Genomic DNA, 19,181 nt, shown 5'->3' with positions numbered 1-19,181 from the left:
ATTTTTACAAGGGAGAAAACCAAGGACTGTTAACTAGCTGACCTGAACCAGGTCATGCACAGGTAGCCCAGGTCTAGATTGGGCCCAACAGATTGGAGGTTAGCTGTTTCATTTCTATTTTCAGGAAGTCAAGTGTTCCTCTTGAGGACAATAGCAAATCCAGATCTGGAAAGATATTACTCAGGTGTAAAGTAATGTGCAATGTAATAACTCTTGTAGCTTCTTCCATGCATCTTCTGAATTTTGAACGTTTTGGAGAGCCCTCCAAAACAAGCAATGTAAGAATGAAAGGAAAGGTTTATTTTTGTTATTTTTTTGTTTGTTTTATTTTGTTTGTTTTTATTATTTTGTTTGTTTTATTTCATTTTGACTACAAGTACCCCCCAATAGCTAGAGAGAGATCACATTTCCAGTATTTATCCTCTTATACATAAAAAAAAAGCAAAATAAATTTACCCTAGATATACAGCTTTCTCCACGAATGGTATCACATCTCTTGGAATTTTCAAAAAAGAGTAGAAAATTCAAAAGGACACTGAATCTTGACTATTTTTAACTAGACAAAGCTTAAATTGCAGCGTCTGCCTAACACTGACAAGATAGCTTGTTCCTTACAGGGAAGCATCATCGACAGCTCTCATTGGCAGCCGAAGGGAAGAGACTCTTGTCAAAATCTGAATTCAAAAGATAGGATGATGTGACCACTCTTTCGGGCATAATAAATATTCTAATTAAAAAAAAATGGCAATGTCACAAAGTCTGTATCTAACAAAAAACACAGCTGTTCTAAGAGTTTCAAGTAAACTGCAGATGCAGATAAACAAGTCAATAAAGCCACTACATTTCAAACCTCACAGATAAAGTTATTCTTAGAAAGCAAATAATTGTTTTTTTAATAATAATAAGACTTTAAACTATTCTGTATAAGGATCTATTTATTTTAGAAATGAAAAAGAATTCATCTAAGCCATTTTTCTAATCCTTAGGGATATACTGAGTCTCATATTTCATTTACAAGTTTTAATTTAGAGATCATAAGAGTACCAATCAAGTGACTCATTACCAAGTGATCAGAAGCCAAATGTTAAATCTGACTCACTTGTTGCAAAAATGGAAATTCCAAATTCAGTTGCATAAATTTGTTTGACTTTAATGTTTAATCAACTGTTTGACATTTTTTATTATTTTCCAAAGCAAATGATTCAAACCCAAAGAGGACATATTGCCAGCATTACTTAAAGATGATTCAAATTTTAAATCCTAAAACTTCAAGGCCAACTTCTGTTGCTTTTCTTCAGATTTTCAAGAGAATCATAGATTTTCTAGTAAAAAACCTAGCTGGCCTTTTTTGATGGTAGATTTTACTAACCCATGTTTGCTCACTTTGACATGCATTAATAGCACAGTCGTTACATAGTTCCATAATTGCAAAAACTTCATAGTATACTGCTTTCGTCTAAAATGAGGCAGAGTATGACATTCACCCTTTTGTTTAATGGTTGAGTGGACAGAAATAAAACCACTCAGGGCTGTGAATGTTTGATGTTCAGTGAGATTTACACTCTAGCTTGACAACTTGTACCTGAGCCATGTAACTCACATTTATGCCTTAGCACAACTACAAACTACTTCATGCCAAACATCTCTAGGATCATTGACAAATAACACCTTAGGGAGTTGATTCCACAAATACTGGCAGTCCTTAGAAACCATCCCACCCACAAAATTGAAAAACAGATGGCTGCTGTGAAGGGTAAAGCTTTATTTCAGATATATATATATTTTTTAATCAGAGTGTTGAGTTTTAACTCTCTGTTCTCTATGGATAAATTGAAATGAAAACTGCTTTCTTTGGGAAGAAATTTTCATTGGACTTTTATTTTCCTAAAGCCCATGTCAAGGGAAAATTACTTTAATATCTTGGAGACTGCCTAAAAATGTATAATGAACTTCTATTTTACAAATTAAATAATTTTTTATATTCATGATATAAAGGAAAAATAGTCAAGTAATCATTATCCAACATTAACTCGAAACCACATTTTAATCTTTGTTAATTTTTTTCCATCAAAAATGTTACTTGCTCTATTAATGCAAAGAATATGAGAATCTTTCCTTCTGCATATTTCATAGCACAGTGAAATGTATTATTATATCAAGCAACTGGATCATCTTCCTAAAGCTCTGCCTTATTAAAAATTCTACCAAATTTCCTATTTCTTATAAAATGAGACAAAATATAAAACTTATAGCCAGGCAACTAAGGTTCGCAGCAATACTGATGCTTGAGTTATCTTTTAATACTTTACATTTTGTCCAAATTGTTCTACAGTTTATACCTTAAGGGCCTTGTTTATATTTTCAAGTTCACCCCCATGATGTCTTTATGTTATTATCTCTTGACAGAACGCCTTCACTCCAAGTTGAGTATGTAACAGATCATCTTTCAAGGTTCACTCAAACCAGTTCCTCAGTGTGGGGTTGGCAGAAAAGGATTTCATTCTTTTGGGCATATATTGGTGACTTCTTTGCAACCATCACTGATTTTTCTTTCATGTAAGGGTCTTAATAAGCATGAAGAGTTATAAAGAATAGATTAATGCAACTGAATATTTAACCAGAATTATTTTATTTTAACTTGGTTAGTTCTATCTATTCCTCCACTACTCTAGGAAAGAACAGAAGAGTTACTTTCTGGATATTCTTGATGTGATTCTAGTTGAATTTTATCATAAATGATTCAATTGAAATGATCTGCCACTGTACTCTCTCTGCATATAAGCTTAATTGCTCCTGTAGAGAAAGGAGCTTTTTTTCCTTCTCCAAATGGGGTTACTCTAAGAAAGAGCAGGAATACAAAATGTGGGATATGCCTGCAGGCAGGATAGGACTCTTACTAGAGATTAGCTGAAACATGAAACATGAAAAATGAAAGAAAATACAATCCCAATTTTAGTTTTGAATAAAACAGTTTATAAACCAGAGTTAGTAATCGCGATGTCACCTTGGGTTCCTTGAGCAATGGGAATCTGATTTTTTTTTGACACTCTCTGCTGCTGCTTTTTAAAAATAAAATATCCACATGTCAACTCAAGATAGCAAGATACGGAAAGTAACTTGGTGTCTAAAAGTTGGATTCTGTTCTCAGTTCTTTACAATCTGGTGCTGGGCCCTCAGGCATCCTCTAGGTATGAACCTCAATTACAAAATCATTTCTTTCTTTCCCCATCCAAGGTAGTCTTACACAATTGAGTGACATTCAATTGACTTCCCTTCAACTTTATAGGGCATTAAGCTTTTTCTTTGGGTTTGCCTCATTTCTTAGGAATGCTTATGAAGTTTTTCTTTATCCTTGCATAATAAAAACACTTTCTGCCTTTCTCAAAAGTATTTCCTATTCCATAACATTCAACTTTAATGAAACCATGTAGCCTCTATAGAGTCCATAGGCATCATATATTAAAATAAAAATATTATATCATATATATTCCTGAAGATTAAAAGCTCTCTGGATAGTGCTCTTCAAATATTCATCTGTTAACAACCTGGTGCTCTGGTCAAAATGCACACAGGTATATAAACATTATAGTCCATTCTGAATTTTAATTAACACTTACCTACACTGACCAATAACACCTTCAAAATGAAGTCTATCAAATATAAACAATAAGTATATTCCAATACACATTTAAACAGAAATAATAGTTTATGTCAAAACAAACAATTCCACAGAGCTCTAAGGAAAAGAACGTGGCAGAGGGTCCATTTAGGTGAGAGCTCAGTTTTCCTGTGTAGGCTGTGTCACAAAGCACAGAAAGTAGAACCACATTGAGAAATCTTGGAGTGAATAGATAACGCTGAAAAATTTGGAAATAACTTTTTGGTGAACAGACATTGAGTTTAGCCATTAGACCCGCTGTTACACAGTTTAAGCGGTCTGTCCATGGACACTGGAAGGAAAGTTACAAACACAACAGTCATTGTGACTCAGGAAAATTAACCTACAAAGAGGCTTAGAAAGTTCATATGCCATAACTTCTTGACATTACATTTTTTCTTTAGTTTAAAACTTTAAGATAGTGTAAGGAATATTAGGCCACGTTTGTAATGAACTAACTTTTTCCAAGAGTCCGTTCAATTGTTTGAAAACAACCTGAGATTCAAGGCTGTTCCCATGTCCTTGTTTGGTTTGTAAATGAACAACAAACAAAAAGAGAGTCTACAGGTCTCAGCTTTGTAAACCCAAAGTAATAATTTTTCCATCATTTTTAATAATTAATATTTATGAAGCCTAGCTTGAAAACTTTTCATTACCTTACAAAAATACTTGAATTATAGTTATTAAAGTTCTATTGCATAAAGACAGAGCCCCTGATTTCAGGGAGCTTTCGTTTTGAGATAATGATGACTTTGGTTGCAAAAAAAAAATTTCTTGTCAATATTATGTAATATATTTTGGTGAACAGCTTTTCTTCATGCTGTGTTGACTGACATTATTTTACAATTAGTGGGGTATTTTATTGTACTTTTTAACTAGTACTTATTTGTAGCCCTAGGTGATGGAAAGAAATGGCTTGGAAAAAAATTTAAAATCAAATAAAGGCAGGACACCAGGGGAGGACAAGAAAAACAAACACGTCTGCTTAGATTGTACAGGCCACGTGTCATGTGTCATATAGTACACTGCAGAGTCTTTGTAAATGATTAAAGAATAAATACGCAAATGAGAAAAAGATCTAAGTAAACTTATCTTTCTCTGTTTATAAAGTTTTTTATTCTGTAAATGTGCCTATGTATATTAATAGCACCTTAGTAGACCTTCACAAAATTGATCATAATAATTTCATATGATAAGAAAAAAATCCTGTTTCATCATAATTTATAGTTGCCGCCAGAATGAATTTCATTTTTCCCCTTGAATATAAAATTGAAAGCAACTAATTCAAGGTAGCACGTGAAAGGCCAAAAAAGTCTCAAGATATTGCCTACAATTTTATATAAAAAAATATAAAAAAGATTCCACTCTACATTTCATTTAATTCATTTTCTTCTTACTCTCTCTCATTGCTTCTATTTCAAAAACACTGCTTTTTCACTCATCTTCAGCTTGCCCTTTGTGGCACAAATATTTATGGAGTCTGTTAGAGTATATAAAGGGATTTTTTTTTTACTTTTATTTTTAATTGGAGGATAATTGCTTTATTACTTTATAATATCGTGATGGTTTCTCTAATACATCAACATCAATCAGCCATAAATATACACATGTCCCCTTTCTCTTAAACCTCCTGCTAAGTTGTCTCCCCTTTAGGATGTTACAGAGCATTGGATTTGGGTTGCCTGTGTCATACAGAAAATTTCTACTGGCTATTGACTTTACATGTGGTAATGTGTCTGTTTCGATGGATCTGATCCATAGACAGAAAAAGTGTCATTCAGCTATTTAATTTTTTTTAATGTCACACATTTAGAGAAACTGGTTATTTTCCTATCTTTGTTCAAATCAAGCAGCCGAGTCCTTAAAAAGCTAACACTATTTATTTTAAAATTTAGATTTGGATGACTGTAGATTAAGGAGCTATGTACAGTGAGACAGTTTCAAATTAATACACTTAATAAGATAGCTTTACCTATGCCTTGAGTTAAATTAACCAAGCTTACTATCTATAGTGAATTTGAGGTTGCATATGTTCTTACCAGTAGACTGAATTTACATTTTAGCAAAAAGATGAACTTTATTGCTTTTTGCAACGCCCCTCACAGCTTCACCTAGCTTATTATCTATTCCATTAGGCATTGATCTGCCTCACTGAACCGAGCTCTGAGTTGAGCCTCTTTGCCAAAAGAAAACTGGACTTTAACAGAAGAGATAACAGCCATAAGCACACAACTTAATACATATGGAAGAGCAATAAACATTGAAATTGGGGCAAATAATAAAAGCTTCCCAATGTGGAAGGTTGTTGTTGAATTCCTAAGACACATATATCTTCTACTAGAGATTTCTTCTCTTTATATTTAGTGACTGCACAAACTTTAATACAAAAATAATAATGCTTTAAAATTAAATTATTTATATACAATCAAACCACTCCAAATTTTATGACAATAGAGTCTGTGGAGATGGTCTGAATTATATGAATTAAGGTTATAACGACCTATTTACTCCCATCTTCACTAATAAGAACTGTGTGACTATTTTTCTCAGTAACTATAGATGACATATGTCTGCTACAAAACTGGGCTCCTATAGAAGGTATTGCTATTGTCCTATTCTCTTCAATGATTCTGGGTTGGTCACTGTCCATTCAATTATCCTAGAATATACAGTTTACTACTGGGGACAACATACTACTGGCTTCGATTTCCCCAGTTTATGGATTCTCAACCAGATATTAATAACAAAGGTCTTTGGCATATTATTACTATCTTGATAATTTCTAAGAAACTTTTACATAAAAAGTTTTCTTAGTTGTTTTATAAAGTTGAACCTTTAAAATCCAGTGAAAATCCCTAGTTTAACATGTACAGAAAAAGAAACTCTCCTCACCCTCTCTATGTGAGAAGACCATACACTAAAAGGAGGCTTTTAGGAGCATTGTGTTAAATGTTGAGTAAAATACGTTTCCTACAAAGACAGTTCAACTATAGTATATCCAAATTTTCTAATTCATTTTCCTCTCCAATTTAAATACATTGATGCCATCTATCACAAAATAGTAGGCAAATATACTCCTTTCATCTATGTCTTATCGTGGTGAGGAAACACTTCCCATTTCTCCAACAAAAGTCACTTTATAATTCCACTATTGTAGAATTTTTCCAAGTCATCTGAAATTGCAATAGGATAATTTTGCATTAGTTTAACACTGGCCTCATGGAACAAAAGATTTTCTTCAATTGACATGGTGATTTTGAGGCTAATTTTATTCTTTCTTTAATTTTTTATGTTATATGTGTTTGCTAGTCCTTAATTACCACAATCTCTAGGGCAGCACTAGTTCACCTCAGAAGAATGTCTTTACATCAACTTTATGAATTAACAAAAATAGGAGAAAATTAAAATTAGACACAGAAATATTCATAGCAAGATATAAAGAAGTAAAAGAGAAAATAAATTTAAGTCTTCACATTTGGGGGTTGGTTTAACTTAATTATTCTAGCAAAGCTGAAGCCAAAACCACTTTTTGTCTTTCTACCTTTAAAAGTCCTTTGAATAAAATCTTTATTGTCAAATTATATCAATAAGCATTTACTTTTTATTCAATTTTCTTTTTAGTTTCAATAAAATATCTTTGAGATAATTAACTCCTTTATGATTCTAAGAAGAAATAAATTCTTTTAAGTATCAATATTTTCCAGAAGATAGGCAAATAAACCTCACATTTGATTAAGGAAAATATTAGGACACTAGGATATTCACAAAAATAGAACTGATTTTAAATACACACGATAACTACTCTATTTTAGGAGGTAGCTCAAAAGAACAAAAACGATAAACTTGCAAACTTGTATAAATTTATTTTATTCAACTTTTTTCAATTATTTATGTATAAATATAAAATAATATTACATTTGGATATTTCCAAAAGGCTTGAAATATTTCCTTCTCTTGGATGTGCAAAACTATGATAAAGGCAAGAGTATGAGGTTTTGGGAATTATAGGCTTAAACGTGATATAATTTGTTTCCTTTTTTTTTTTTTTGCTTAAAAAGGGTTCTTGTAGCTCATATTTTAATTACATTCTTCTATAAAAAAAGCATCTTTCTGTGACTATATTGTTACAGAATGTTACAGTTGTTCTAAAAATGGAATTCTGAGCCCTTCCTCCCTTCTTTGGTTGATTTTTTTTAACTCTGGACTTTCTTGAACAGAATCATAATGAGAAAGCAGAGAAGTTTGTTGCTAAAGGAAAAAGCAACACTAAATTTTTGTTTCAATGCTGAGTGGGAGTCTTTGACAGCTTCAACTTTTGGCGAGACATTTCTTCTAAACCTGCTGAAAATGTATTTTCTTTGGCGTGAGAGAGGGATACCAGAAATCAGTGGCAGAAAATACAAGAGACAAAAAAAAGAAGTAAAAAAGAGAGGAAAAAAATTTTTTTTTTTAAAGGATTTTTTGGTATATTGAACAAGGGCATTATACTTTGTTAATGCATAAAGGAAATTACTGCTTTCCTCTTCTTTTACTCAAGGATGGGTGTTTCATCTCTTCATTTACAATAAAAGTCAAACTATGGGCCTATCAATATCACAAGGGAAACATCAGGTGATATTTGTTTTATCTCCTTCCAGGCTAATTGCTTTGTCCAAACATACAGTGTGTAAGCAATGTTTAGGTTAAGGTAGAACTCAAGCTCTCTGGTTAGGAAAAATAAATATAAATGTTTGCTCTGAAGCCGAAGTTAAGAGTCAATAGGTAGAGTTTTACTAATAACTCTATTTAACACAATTATTCTGAAACGGAATTTCTTATAGACCCATGTAGAGTCATTTATTAATTATCAATGTGAATATCTGCCCTCTGCAATGTTTAGGCAACAGCAGGCTGAGAAAACAACTTGGGGAATCACACTCTGATTTTGGATGAACATGGGGAAATGGTAGTCATAGGAAATCCTTGGGGAGAAGGAAGGTGATAAAAGTAGTATCACTAAAAGATGGCCAAATGAGTTCAAAGCCAGTATCATACCTGAAATTCATACCAGAATTCATACCAGATAATACTCAAATTTATACCAGAAATGAAATTTATATCTCGTAAGTTAAAATCCACAAGTCAACAGAGATACATTCAAAAAGGATCTATTAGGTAATCAACTAAAAGATTCTCCTCTATGGTTAAATCAATTTTTATCTAATAATAACCAGAAGGAATGGACATGACATATTATTTACACTATATTTTTTAAAGTAGCTTTCTCAGATAAGATCCAAACTACTGCTAATAAATCACAACCCGTAACGCTATAAAACCTCCATCTCCCTTTTAACAACTGTAAGCCTGTAATGTGAGGATGGAAACATAATAAGTAACAGGGATTTTACTTCGGCAGCAAATATGTGTGTTCATGTGATTCTTACCTGGCCCCCTTTAGGCTGGTATTTGATGTTGTCTGTGGATCCAATTTTGGATTTGACATTCTTCAGGTCTGGCAGTGGTTGGTTGATAAGCCGAAGCTGTTTGGGAGTAGCAGGAGATTTTGGAGGCGTGCGTATAATGGCGACTTTCTTCTCACTGGGAACCAAGATGGCCGACTTGGGGGTTCCTGGTGTGTGAGGGGTCCTGGGGTAGCTGGGGGTTCCAGGAGTGCCTGGGGTGCGTGAAGAATAGCTTGGTGGGGTGCCAGGAGTGATGGCCGTTGATCCAGGGGTAGTGGGTGTGGAAGTGCCACTTTTTCCTGCTCTGCGAATTGGCTCTGACCCTATATTAGCAAAACCAAACCCAAACCACAGTGTCAGAAAGTTCTTCCCTGAGATACCCCTTTTCCAATCCATTGTTAGAACTTATAATTCACCAAATTTCTAAAGGGTTTAGGATATTTACAAATTACAACAATGCTTGAAAAGGTGATAATCTTGTATTTTTAGGCTCACAAATTGATGACATTCTTTTGAACATGCATTGCTATCAATGTGAAGATAATACTTGGGTTTTCCTGATTTATTCTTAATTTTCATCACGAATATGTCAAAAATATTTTTTACTTGCATGATCATTAAAGCATATGGATCTGCCTTTAGTTGGAAAGAGTCTGCACTTAATATTCTTTGTGGACTCATATAAACTGAAGATTCTTTGAATGATGTGTGGATTATTTATTCCTTTGTGCAGAAAGTTTATTCCGAGATCCAGGTGGATATACAACACAAAACAGTGTATTTAGATCACATGATTTTGGCGCGTGTAGAAAATTATTTAGCTTAAAAACATCTAGCTCTCTCTTTTGAAAAGTGGGATGTTACAACAATTTATTCACAGTGAATCTTGTACTTGATTGTGTTTTCTCCCATACTCTCAGTACTAGTTTGCAGTTTGGAGTCAAATCAATAATCCCTCACTGTCTATTATATAAGATGCTGTAAGATGCATTTCTTTGCCTCAACTTGATGTTACCTTCATTTTATCATTTAACTCTTTCCCCCATTTTCCTATGCTATGTTTCTCTTTTATATTATCTTTTAAAATGTGTGCTTAAGTGCCATTTCAAATGCTTTTTTAAAAGAATAATGATATAAAAAAGAGGACACACCTTAGGAGACTCTCATTAAAACAGGAGATTCTCACCTTTTCAAAGAACTTTTGTGAATACCAAACATTTGATAACCAAACATGCGCATACACAATAGATGCGGCTCTTTTTATTTCTTATTCAGTAATAAGGACATTAAGGCTCATTTACCCAGATGACATTAAATTCTAAGGCAGATATGATACTCAGCTTCTTAATATTTGTTGAACTTTCCTCTTTTCTCTTAAAATAATACATTGATTCCAGTAATAGAATACTGACTTACATTGTTTATGTTATACAAATTCTCTCACTTTTAAAAATATTTTATAGAAAGGGCATGGTTTTTAGTTTTTACTGCTAAGTATGTAACTCTGTGGGGCTTTCCTGGTGACTCAGTGGTAAAGAATCTGCCTGCCAAAGCAGGAGATGCAGGTTGGATTCCTGGGTCAAGAAGATCCCCGAGAGAAGGAAATGGCCACCCACTCCAGGATTCTTGCCTGGGAAATCCTATGGACAGAGGAGCCTGGTGGGCTACAGTGCATGGGGTTGCAAAGAATTGGACAGGACCTAGTGACTAAATGACAACAATGTCACTTTGTAAAATCAATGAATCTTCTAGAAATTTTGAAGAGGATAAAGATATAACTCATTAACTTTAAAATCAGTAAAGCAGAAGGAATCCTAGAGTCAACTGATATAACTCATCATCAATGTAGAAAGTTATTCCTGAGAAGGGGGACAATTATTAATAATCTCTGCTTAAATATTTACAAGGAGTGAGCTCAAGTCTGCAAACAAAATAACTCTACCCAGGCTCAATCTCCTGGAGAAACAGAATAATTCTATTTCCTCTCTCAGTGAACAGTTTTCACATATCAAGGAAAGCTGCCCTGTGTCCTTTTGATCTTTTAGTAGAAGGGAAAGACATAGGTAGATGCTTCAATGAAAAACATGAAATGGGATTTGAGAAGAGTAAAGTGACAAATTAGTGATTTTTATTGCTTTCCACAAATATGACATTTCAAGACCAGGGTAATACAACCACATTCAACTTGGCTTTTTGTAGATTCTTGGCTACAAAGTTTGTTTATGGGCCAAGGTTTTGATCTTGGTTTGAGTCAGTCAGTATGTTCTGAAAAATCTCTTCAGAAAACTTATTTCTCCCCCAAATGTATTCTCCATCATTTCATCTTTCTTGACTATCTCAGGTCTTCTGGGGAGGGGGATCATATCTTTATTCTTTGTCCCTCTACCTAGCACTGGTGTCTTTTGTTGGGCCTGAACACAGCAGAAGCTCAACATATTATCTTTTTTGATGTTACAAAATTGATTCAAAATTTCTCTATGTACGGAGGTACTTTTTACTGTAATGGAGACTGAGTTGAAGCAATATTCCAGATAAACATAACAATATTAGCTAAGAGAAATATTTGAGAGTTATTTTGTGACTCAATGGACATGAATCTGAGCAAACTCGGAGCTAGTGAAGGACACAAGAGACTGATGTGCTATATACACCACGAGGCTGCAAAGAGGTGGACACAACCTAGCGACGCCATAGCAACAAGAGTGAATGGCTTTATGTTTTGAGTATGTCAAGGAGGAAGGTACTGTGTTATATCTGGAAAATGAGAAAAAATCAGTCGCAAGTATTAAGAAGCTCTTAATATTGTGGTTCAATAGATATCAATTTTTATTGTAATAAATTATGTTCTAGTCATCAAAAAATGACAAATTTGAGTGTTTCCTATGTGTTCTGAAATAGAAAAGATTAAATCTAAGTTACTAAAATGATTCAAAAATATTTATGAGTTACTCTATTACAGTTTGTTCTTACTTATCTTGTCAAGTCTACAATGACAATGTCTTTCCCTCCCTTTGGGCTAAATAAACTTCTTGCATAGCATCCTTTCAAGTCTTTTCAATAGCAGTACAAAATGCTAGAACATTCCCTTGTGCAGTTAAGGAGTAGTAGTGTTAGTTGCTCAGCTGTGTCCGACTCTGATCCCACAGACTATAGCCTGCCAGGCTCCTCTGTCCATGGGATTCTCCAGGCAAGAACACTGGAGCGGACTGCCATTCCCTCCTCCAGAGGATCTTCCCGACCCAGGGCTTGAACCCCAGTCTCCTGCAGGCAGATTCTTTACCTTAAGGAGATGATAGACAAGTGGGAGAAGGCAAATTGTTTGTTCTGCTAATTGTCCCTATGTCTTTTAGCTACCGCTATGCAGGGATAAAATATACCCTATATCCTTAGATTATCAGAGTATCAGTCATGTTCATTACCAAATAATACAATGCCATATGCTTATGAATGTAAATAAAGTTAAAAAGTCAAAATAGAGTTGGCTCAGGACATAAAAAGCAATTTGTATAGAGGTGGACACGACTGAAGCGACTTAGCATGCATACCATTTTAAAAGGAGAGCACAGTGGCTTAAAGTTGGGATTCGTGTGAGAAAGGGCCATTTTGCTTCCATAGCAACCAACACAAGTGCAGTTCAAGGAGTGCCTTTGGGGAACGCTTGGTGCCTTTGTGTTGGCTCAGCATCCCAGGGGTTATTGTTGATGCCCAGTTCTAACTCCAAATGTTTGGAGTTAAATTCTCCTCTCTGAAGATAACTCACTCTTGAAGGTTTACTTTGCTAGTTCATTTGAATACTTTATATGTGTTAAGAGTTTTAGTGATTTCAAAGTGTTTCTAGCATATATTTCAAAGGATGTTAATGCTTCACGAATCCAAATGTTTCAGGACACAATTGCTCTCATTATAATAAACACTTTTATTACAGGTAAAAACAAACAGTTTTTTGTGTCGTACAAAGTAGTCACATTTGAAGTGGGGCTGCTGCTGCTGCTAGTGCTAAGTCACTTCAGTCGTCTCCAACTGTGCGACCCACAGATAGACGGCAGCCCACCAGGCTCTGCATTCGTGGGGTTCTCCAGGCAAGAACACTGGAGTGGGTTGCCATTTCCTTCTCCAATGTATGAAAGTGAAAAGTGAAGGTGAAGTCGCTCAGTCGTGTCTGACTCTTCGCGACCCCATGGACCGCAGCCCACCAGGCTCCTCCGTCCATGGGAGTTTCCAGGCAAGGGTACTGGAGTGGGGTGCCATTGCCTTCTCCGAGAAGTGGGGCAATTACTATAAATACTTAAAAAATAAGGGGTGAAATCAACTGTAATGCGATAGTAGTAGCAATTTCCACCACTTTCATATGGATTTTAAATGACAGATATGCTATTCTCCAAATGTTTCTACCATTTTCTAATAGTTTCTAAATGACAGGGATACTATTTTCTGAGTAACTCTATAGAACAATTCCCTAGTACTATTTCTTCTAAATAATTATAGAGAAGACATTAAAAGGACAGGTTGTGAATTTATCAGTAGGCTGAAAACCAAATTCAGCCACTTACTGGCTGTGTAGTACTGGACAAATTACTGTCTTTAAAAGATCAGTTTTCTCATTAGTAGATTTAATGAGGTTATTAATACCTGACCATCAGCATTTTAATTGAATTAATTGAAAAATGTATCTTAAGATTTCAGCATCTATAAATGATTAATAAATAGTAGCTATTTTTGTGGTAATAGAAACACATTTATGAAAATAATTTGAATAACTAGATAGTCTTGGTAGTAACACAGTATGTAAGTGAGTAATGATTGGAGCATTTTTATATTCTTCACATAAACTGTGATAATTGCCGAGCATTACATTATGAGATCAAAAGAAATTGAAGCCATAGCACAGAACATGCTATGTTTACAGCTTCACTGGAATGCAAATTCTTACCAAACTGAGCAGGATTCTTGATTTTGATTGTTGATTTTTCGGTTAGTTTTTATGACTTGGAATTCTAATAAAGGTTACTCTTTCATATTTAAAAAAATCCCCGACTATTGCTTTTCTATGCTAATTAGTCCTTTTGAATTATCTTTTTCACTTTAAACTTGAAAGAAGAGAAAAACAATCCTGAAAGTGACTTCAATCCTATTTAATGGATAACAAAGTAGTATATATTCATTTCCTCCATCAGTTGTTTTGACTCAAATAATTGTTTTGGACCCACTGATAGTCTGAATTTCTGATTCTTAGGACAAATGTAATCCGATGTAAATACAGGTTGTATTTGAAAATGTAAAATATAAATATGTTATAAGCTACTCCACTTAAGGGATTTTTAAAAAGTGAATGAAAAGGAAGCCAAACCAAAATAAACCTACGAGTGGTCCGCCGTGCAGAAGAGGAGATAGAACTGTTGAGAGAGAAGGAGTTTTCGTCTCTGTCTCCTGATACGCCTCGGCGAGGAGGAAGGATGGAGGAAGGTCTCGGCAGAGAAGAGCGCTTCTCTGGGCTCTTGGTAACTCCATCCTGATTGGAGAAAACAAAATGACGTGGGGTTCCCGTGAATCTTCGTATACAAAGAGATTATATTGCCCTGGCTAAAATTATCCTCCTGGGCCAATAGAGGAATTTCTTTTAATCCACACTACTGACTTGTACGTACTTAATAAGTATTTCTCCTTTACAACTTAGAAAGAGTTCAGAATACAAAAATATATTATTTTGGAGTGAATGCTAAAAATTGACTGTGAAATTCAAATTCTAAGTGATAACATGAGTAGAAATGTGCTGAAGTAGTCTCCAGGTAATTCATAATTTTCCTGACAAGTCTTATCAGCATGATACTGTATCACTAAGACTGGCAGAAGGGCACTGCATACACAGTATTTAACGATGACCACTCCTGTATATAGTGCACTTATGTGACAAGAATGCTAAGCACGTTACATTCATTGGTTATTTAATTTTTACCCCCAAATATTATATGCATTTTAGAGCTGAGGAAACAGGTTTCAACAGTTTATGTAATTTTTGTAAGAATCACTGAATTGGGATGTAGCAGATTTAGTATTAAATCTTGATGTGTCTGATGCTGAGCCCAGACTGTCCATTATATTTTATATAATTTGGTACCCTTAGATTATATGTGTCACATATAATATCAAATACAATATATTTTGTTTGTATTTGAAATTTTATTAAATATCAAATAATAAATTATGTACTGTATATCTTACAAAAACACAAGTACCGTTTTTTAATGATTAAGCTGTTTATAACTACTGAAACATTTAATTGGTATCAGATTTTTAATAGGGTATATTGTTTATATGTCAAACACTTTAGGATTGAAAGTCCTGGCTTTCAGACATTTACTGAATTGCATCCTTCTCCCCAGTTATATTCCTTTCTGCACCTTTGGCTGGCTTGCTGCCTTACCTTGTTCCCTGATTCTGAGTATGGTAAGCGGTCTGTGGAGCCCGCTGAGGTGGGCTGTATGAATAAACTGTCAGAAAATGTGGCCCTTTTAGTCGCGCTAGGGCAGGCTGAGCTGCATCTTGGGGACTTTGTGCTACTCTGTAAGGCAGGAATCTTTGACAAGGTAGAACTCTAGCCATGGAAGAAAGCAAACAAAAGCACAAAATAAACCAAACTATGAAGTAAAAGGAAAATTAAAAACATATAAACATATAAGAAATTAAATGTCTACTTTTAATAAGAACACATGATAAATGGTTATAATCAATGACAGACATGTATATTATGTGAGAACAAGAGATTTTCATTGAATACCTCTAAATGGAACTAAGAATATTCAGAAAATGAGAATATAGATTAAAATATTATTTATAAATTCTATGTATAAGGTTTCTGATTAAGCCATAGAACTTATAATGATACCATATTTGGAAAGTATCTTGAGACTCTTCTAGAATTAGTCCTTTAATAAACACAGCACTTAAATGGTATACATAATCAATATTTTTGATGGCATTTCAAGAACTATAGAACAAAGTATATTTCAATAACTGTGGAACAAGTATATTTAAGGCCTAATAATGGAAAATACATTTTTAAGCTGAGAAAATGTATTTTTAGACTGTCTACACTGATTTCATCAGAAAATTGCAGATTCTAAATACAATGAGTTCATTTTATGAGTTAAATTCACACCAGGGACCAAGTTATACCACAGAATTAGTAACATTTTTATGTTAACAAATCACACATTTTCTATTATGTGTTATAAATTCTAAAAACTGAAGTCAGCACTGACGAGGCTGCCCGTGAAAATCACACTTTCACAGGTGCTGATAATCCCTGGGGTGACTGTTGTCAAGTACAAGTGTATGTGCTTTAAATGTATATACTCAGCTTTTGGAGAAAGCTATGCTAGCAGGCTACATGTCTCGGGGGGAGACTGTTAAAAATACAGAGCCGTATGACAAAGCCGAGGAGATTTTAATCTTCAAATAATTAATATTATTTAGCTGTTACAATAATAGTAATTAAAACTAACGTTTCTAATCTCAAGTTTTAACCTTCGGAACCACTTTGACATAGGCATAAGTATTCACAGATTGCACAAATCACTTCTTGTTTTACAGACCCAGCACCTTAAGTGGGAAGTGTAACTGGGTCAGTGTAAGTCATTTTTTTTTGACTGACATTATCCACAAATAAGCAAGTTTCAAAAGTGTGGTATAGGAAAGAAAAGTGAAGTAACTGGATTGGTTTAAATGATGAAAGACATCTACTAATTTCATGCTAGATAAAAAAACAAATAAAATGAACAAACAAACAAAAAACTCAAATGAAATGACAGATTATATTGATAGATCAGGTTCACAATAAAGATCAATTGAAAAATCGGAGAGAAAATTCTGATAGATACAGTGACTATCAGAGGTATATAAGAGTTAATCTTGGGATTTTAGGAAACTATAGGAAGAGGATGAAGTTATAAGGAAAAAGAGAATAAATTAGAAAAAGAATGGTGGTCTAATCTCTGTCAGAAGATTGAGATGGGTATTTACAAGGAAAAAAGTTAGGTTTTGTTTGGTTTTTGTACAAGTGTGGGCACTGAATGCTAATTCTTGTTGAAACACATTTATGAAAATAATTTGAATTACCAGTCTTGGAAGCAACACAGCACGTAAGTGGGTAATGACTGGAGCATTTTTATATTCTTTGCATAAACTGTGATAGCTGTTGACCATTACATTATGAAATCAAAAGAAAGCTATTGCACAGAATATGCTATGTTTACAGCCTCACTGGAATGCAAATTCTTACTAAATTGAGTAGGATCCTTGATTTGATGGTTGATTTTCTAGTTAGATGTTAAGACCAGTAATTCTAACAAAGGTTAAGCTTTCATATTAAAAAAAAAAAATCCTGACTGTTGCTTTTCTATGCTAATTAGTTCTTTTGAATTTTCATTTTTACTTTAAACTTGAAAGAGAAAAAAATATATTCTGAACATGACTTTATTTCAATTCTTTTTAATGGATAACAAGGTAGTAAGTATTCATTTCCTTCATCAGTTGTTTTGACTCAAATAACTGTTTTGTACCTACTGATAGTCTGAATTTCTAATTCTTAAACACAATCTGTTTTTAATACATGTTTTATTTGAAAATGTAAAATCTAAGTATTAAGGGGTTTTAAAAACTGAATGAAAAGGAAGCCAAATCAAAATAAAACCAAGGGACTTGAAAATTTCTTAGTTTTTGCAAACAGGGTATAGTTAAAAATTATTTTCTATAATCAGGAGAAAACTCAGACTTACTTTCTGTATCTGCTCCTAAAGAGTTCTACTTTTAAAATAATAATAACTACTGCTACTTATTGAATAAATACTATGTTCTAAGCACTATAGAGTGCTTATTATATAGGAATTTTTACTCTTCTCCTTATATTTGGTAAATTAAGACACAGGAAGAAAAAGATTATATATAGTTAATAAATGTTCAAAACTTAGATCTGGTTTGTTTCATAGCCCTGCTCTTAACCAACACAATACACTAGTTCTCCATTAGAAATAGAAGGTAAAGAGATATAAATCCTGAAATAACAGCACGGTCAAATAAAATTACCAATGCAATAGATGGATTGCCTTATGTTCAGTAATATGTCTGAAAACATTTATACAATAATCAGATATACAAATAATTTTTTAACCAACATAAAGCTCCTTGGCTTCAAGACGATATAAAAGGTTCTGCTGTTACTGAAATGAATTCCTGTCTTTCATAGTAAATAAAAAGTAGAAGTTCAAAATTTTATTAGGTTTTAGAAAGCTAAACAAAGAATTGTGATTTACATGTCATATATTATGGCTACAACCCAGAACATTGTGATATCATTCAAATTATTTGTCAAAATTTTAAAATTTCATTAGATTCCTTTTTTCCTTTCAGTAAGAAAGAAAACACTTTGTATTCTCTTTGGTCTTTTGAAAGTTTAAAAAACATGGTTAATAATATAAAAAATAAATTTGCAAAATAAGAAATATAAAAGATTTATAAATATGAAAGAAGCTAAACATCATTAATACAACCAAATTAAAACAACAAAATATTTCATCTCTATCACTTGTTAAATAAAGAAAAAGCAATATCTAGTAATAATGAATACAAGCATGTTCATATACAGCTGGAGTACATATAAGTCTAGAACCTTTCTACAAGGCAATTCTGCAGAGTTTCTTCTTGAAACAATGGTTTTGCTATTAGAAAACTACCAAGGAAATGTATATGGACACATTCAGCCAAAACAGATTTCTACAGTAATACCACTAAAATAACAGAAAACTGTTTGAATACAAAATAACAGGAAATTGATAAAGCATATCACTGTAAAAATATAAAATGCAACATTATATAGTCATTAAAATGATGTATGAGAATGTTTAATGACATAGAAAATTTTTAGTGAATAATTAAAAAACTGATACACATCTTCCATCTTTGTTATTAAACCTATAAATGTGTAGAAAAATTAATATCTTGCATCAAAATGGTAACTGCAGTTATCTTTAGATAAGGAGATAATAATATATTTTTACTTACTTATCTACATTGTTTAAAATTCT

The 19,181-nt window shown here is 33.3% G+C and overlaps 1 protein-coding gene across 26 annotated transcripts in view; it reads right to left on the bottom strand.

Moving 5' to 3' along the window:
- MAP2 (microtubule associated protein 2) overlaps positions 1 to 19,181 on the bottom strand; it is a 291,617-nt gene that overhangs the window by 11,782 nt on the left and 260,654 nt on the right. For all 26 annotated transcript variants that reach the window (XM_070458561.1, XM_070458560.1, XM_070458567.1 and 23 more), the window contains 2 exons: positions 14,464 to 14,611; positions 9,085 to 9,425 (listed from right to left, as the gene is read on the bottom strand). In XM_070458561.1, coding sequence (XP_070314662.1) covers positions 9,085 to 9,425; positions 14,464 to 14,611 — 489 coding nt within the window. The remainder of the gene's footprint in view (positions 1 to 9,084; positions 9,426 to 14,463; positions 14,612 to 19,181) is intronic.

This window comes from Odocoileus virginianus, chromosome 30 (assembly GCF_023699985.2).
Source record: "Odocoileus virginianus isolate 20LAN1187 ecotype Illinois chromosome 30, Ovbor_1.2, whole genome shotgun sequence".
In the NCBI taxonomy this organism is placed as follows: Eukaryota; Metazoa; Chordata; class Mammalia; order Artiodactyla; family Cervidae; genus Odocoileus; species Odocoileus virginianus.
The sequence above is the reverse complement of the archived record's forward strand: the minus strand, read 5'-3'. Positions and strand labels throughout refer to the sequence as shown.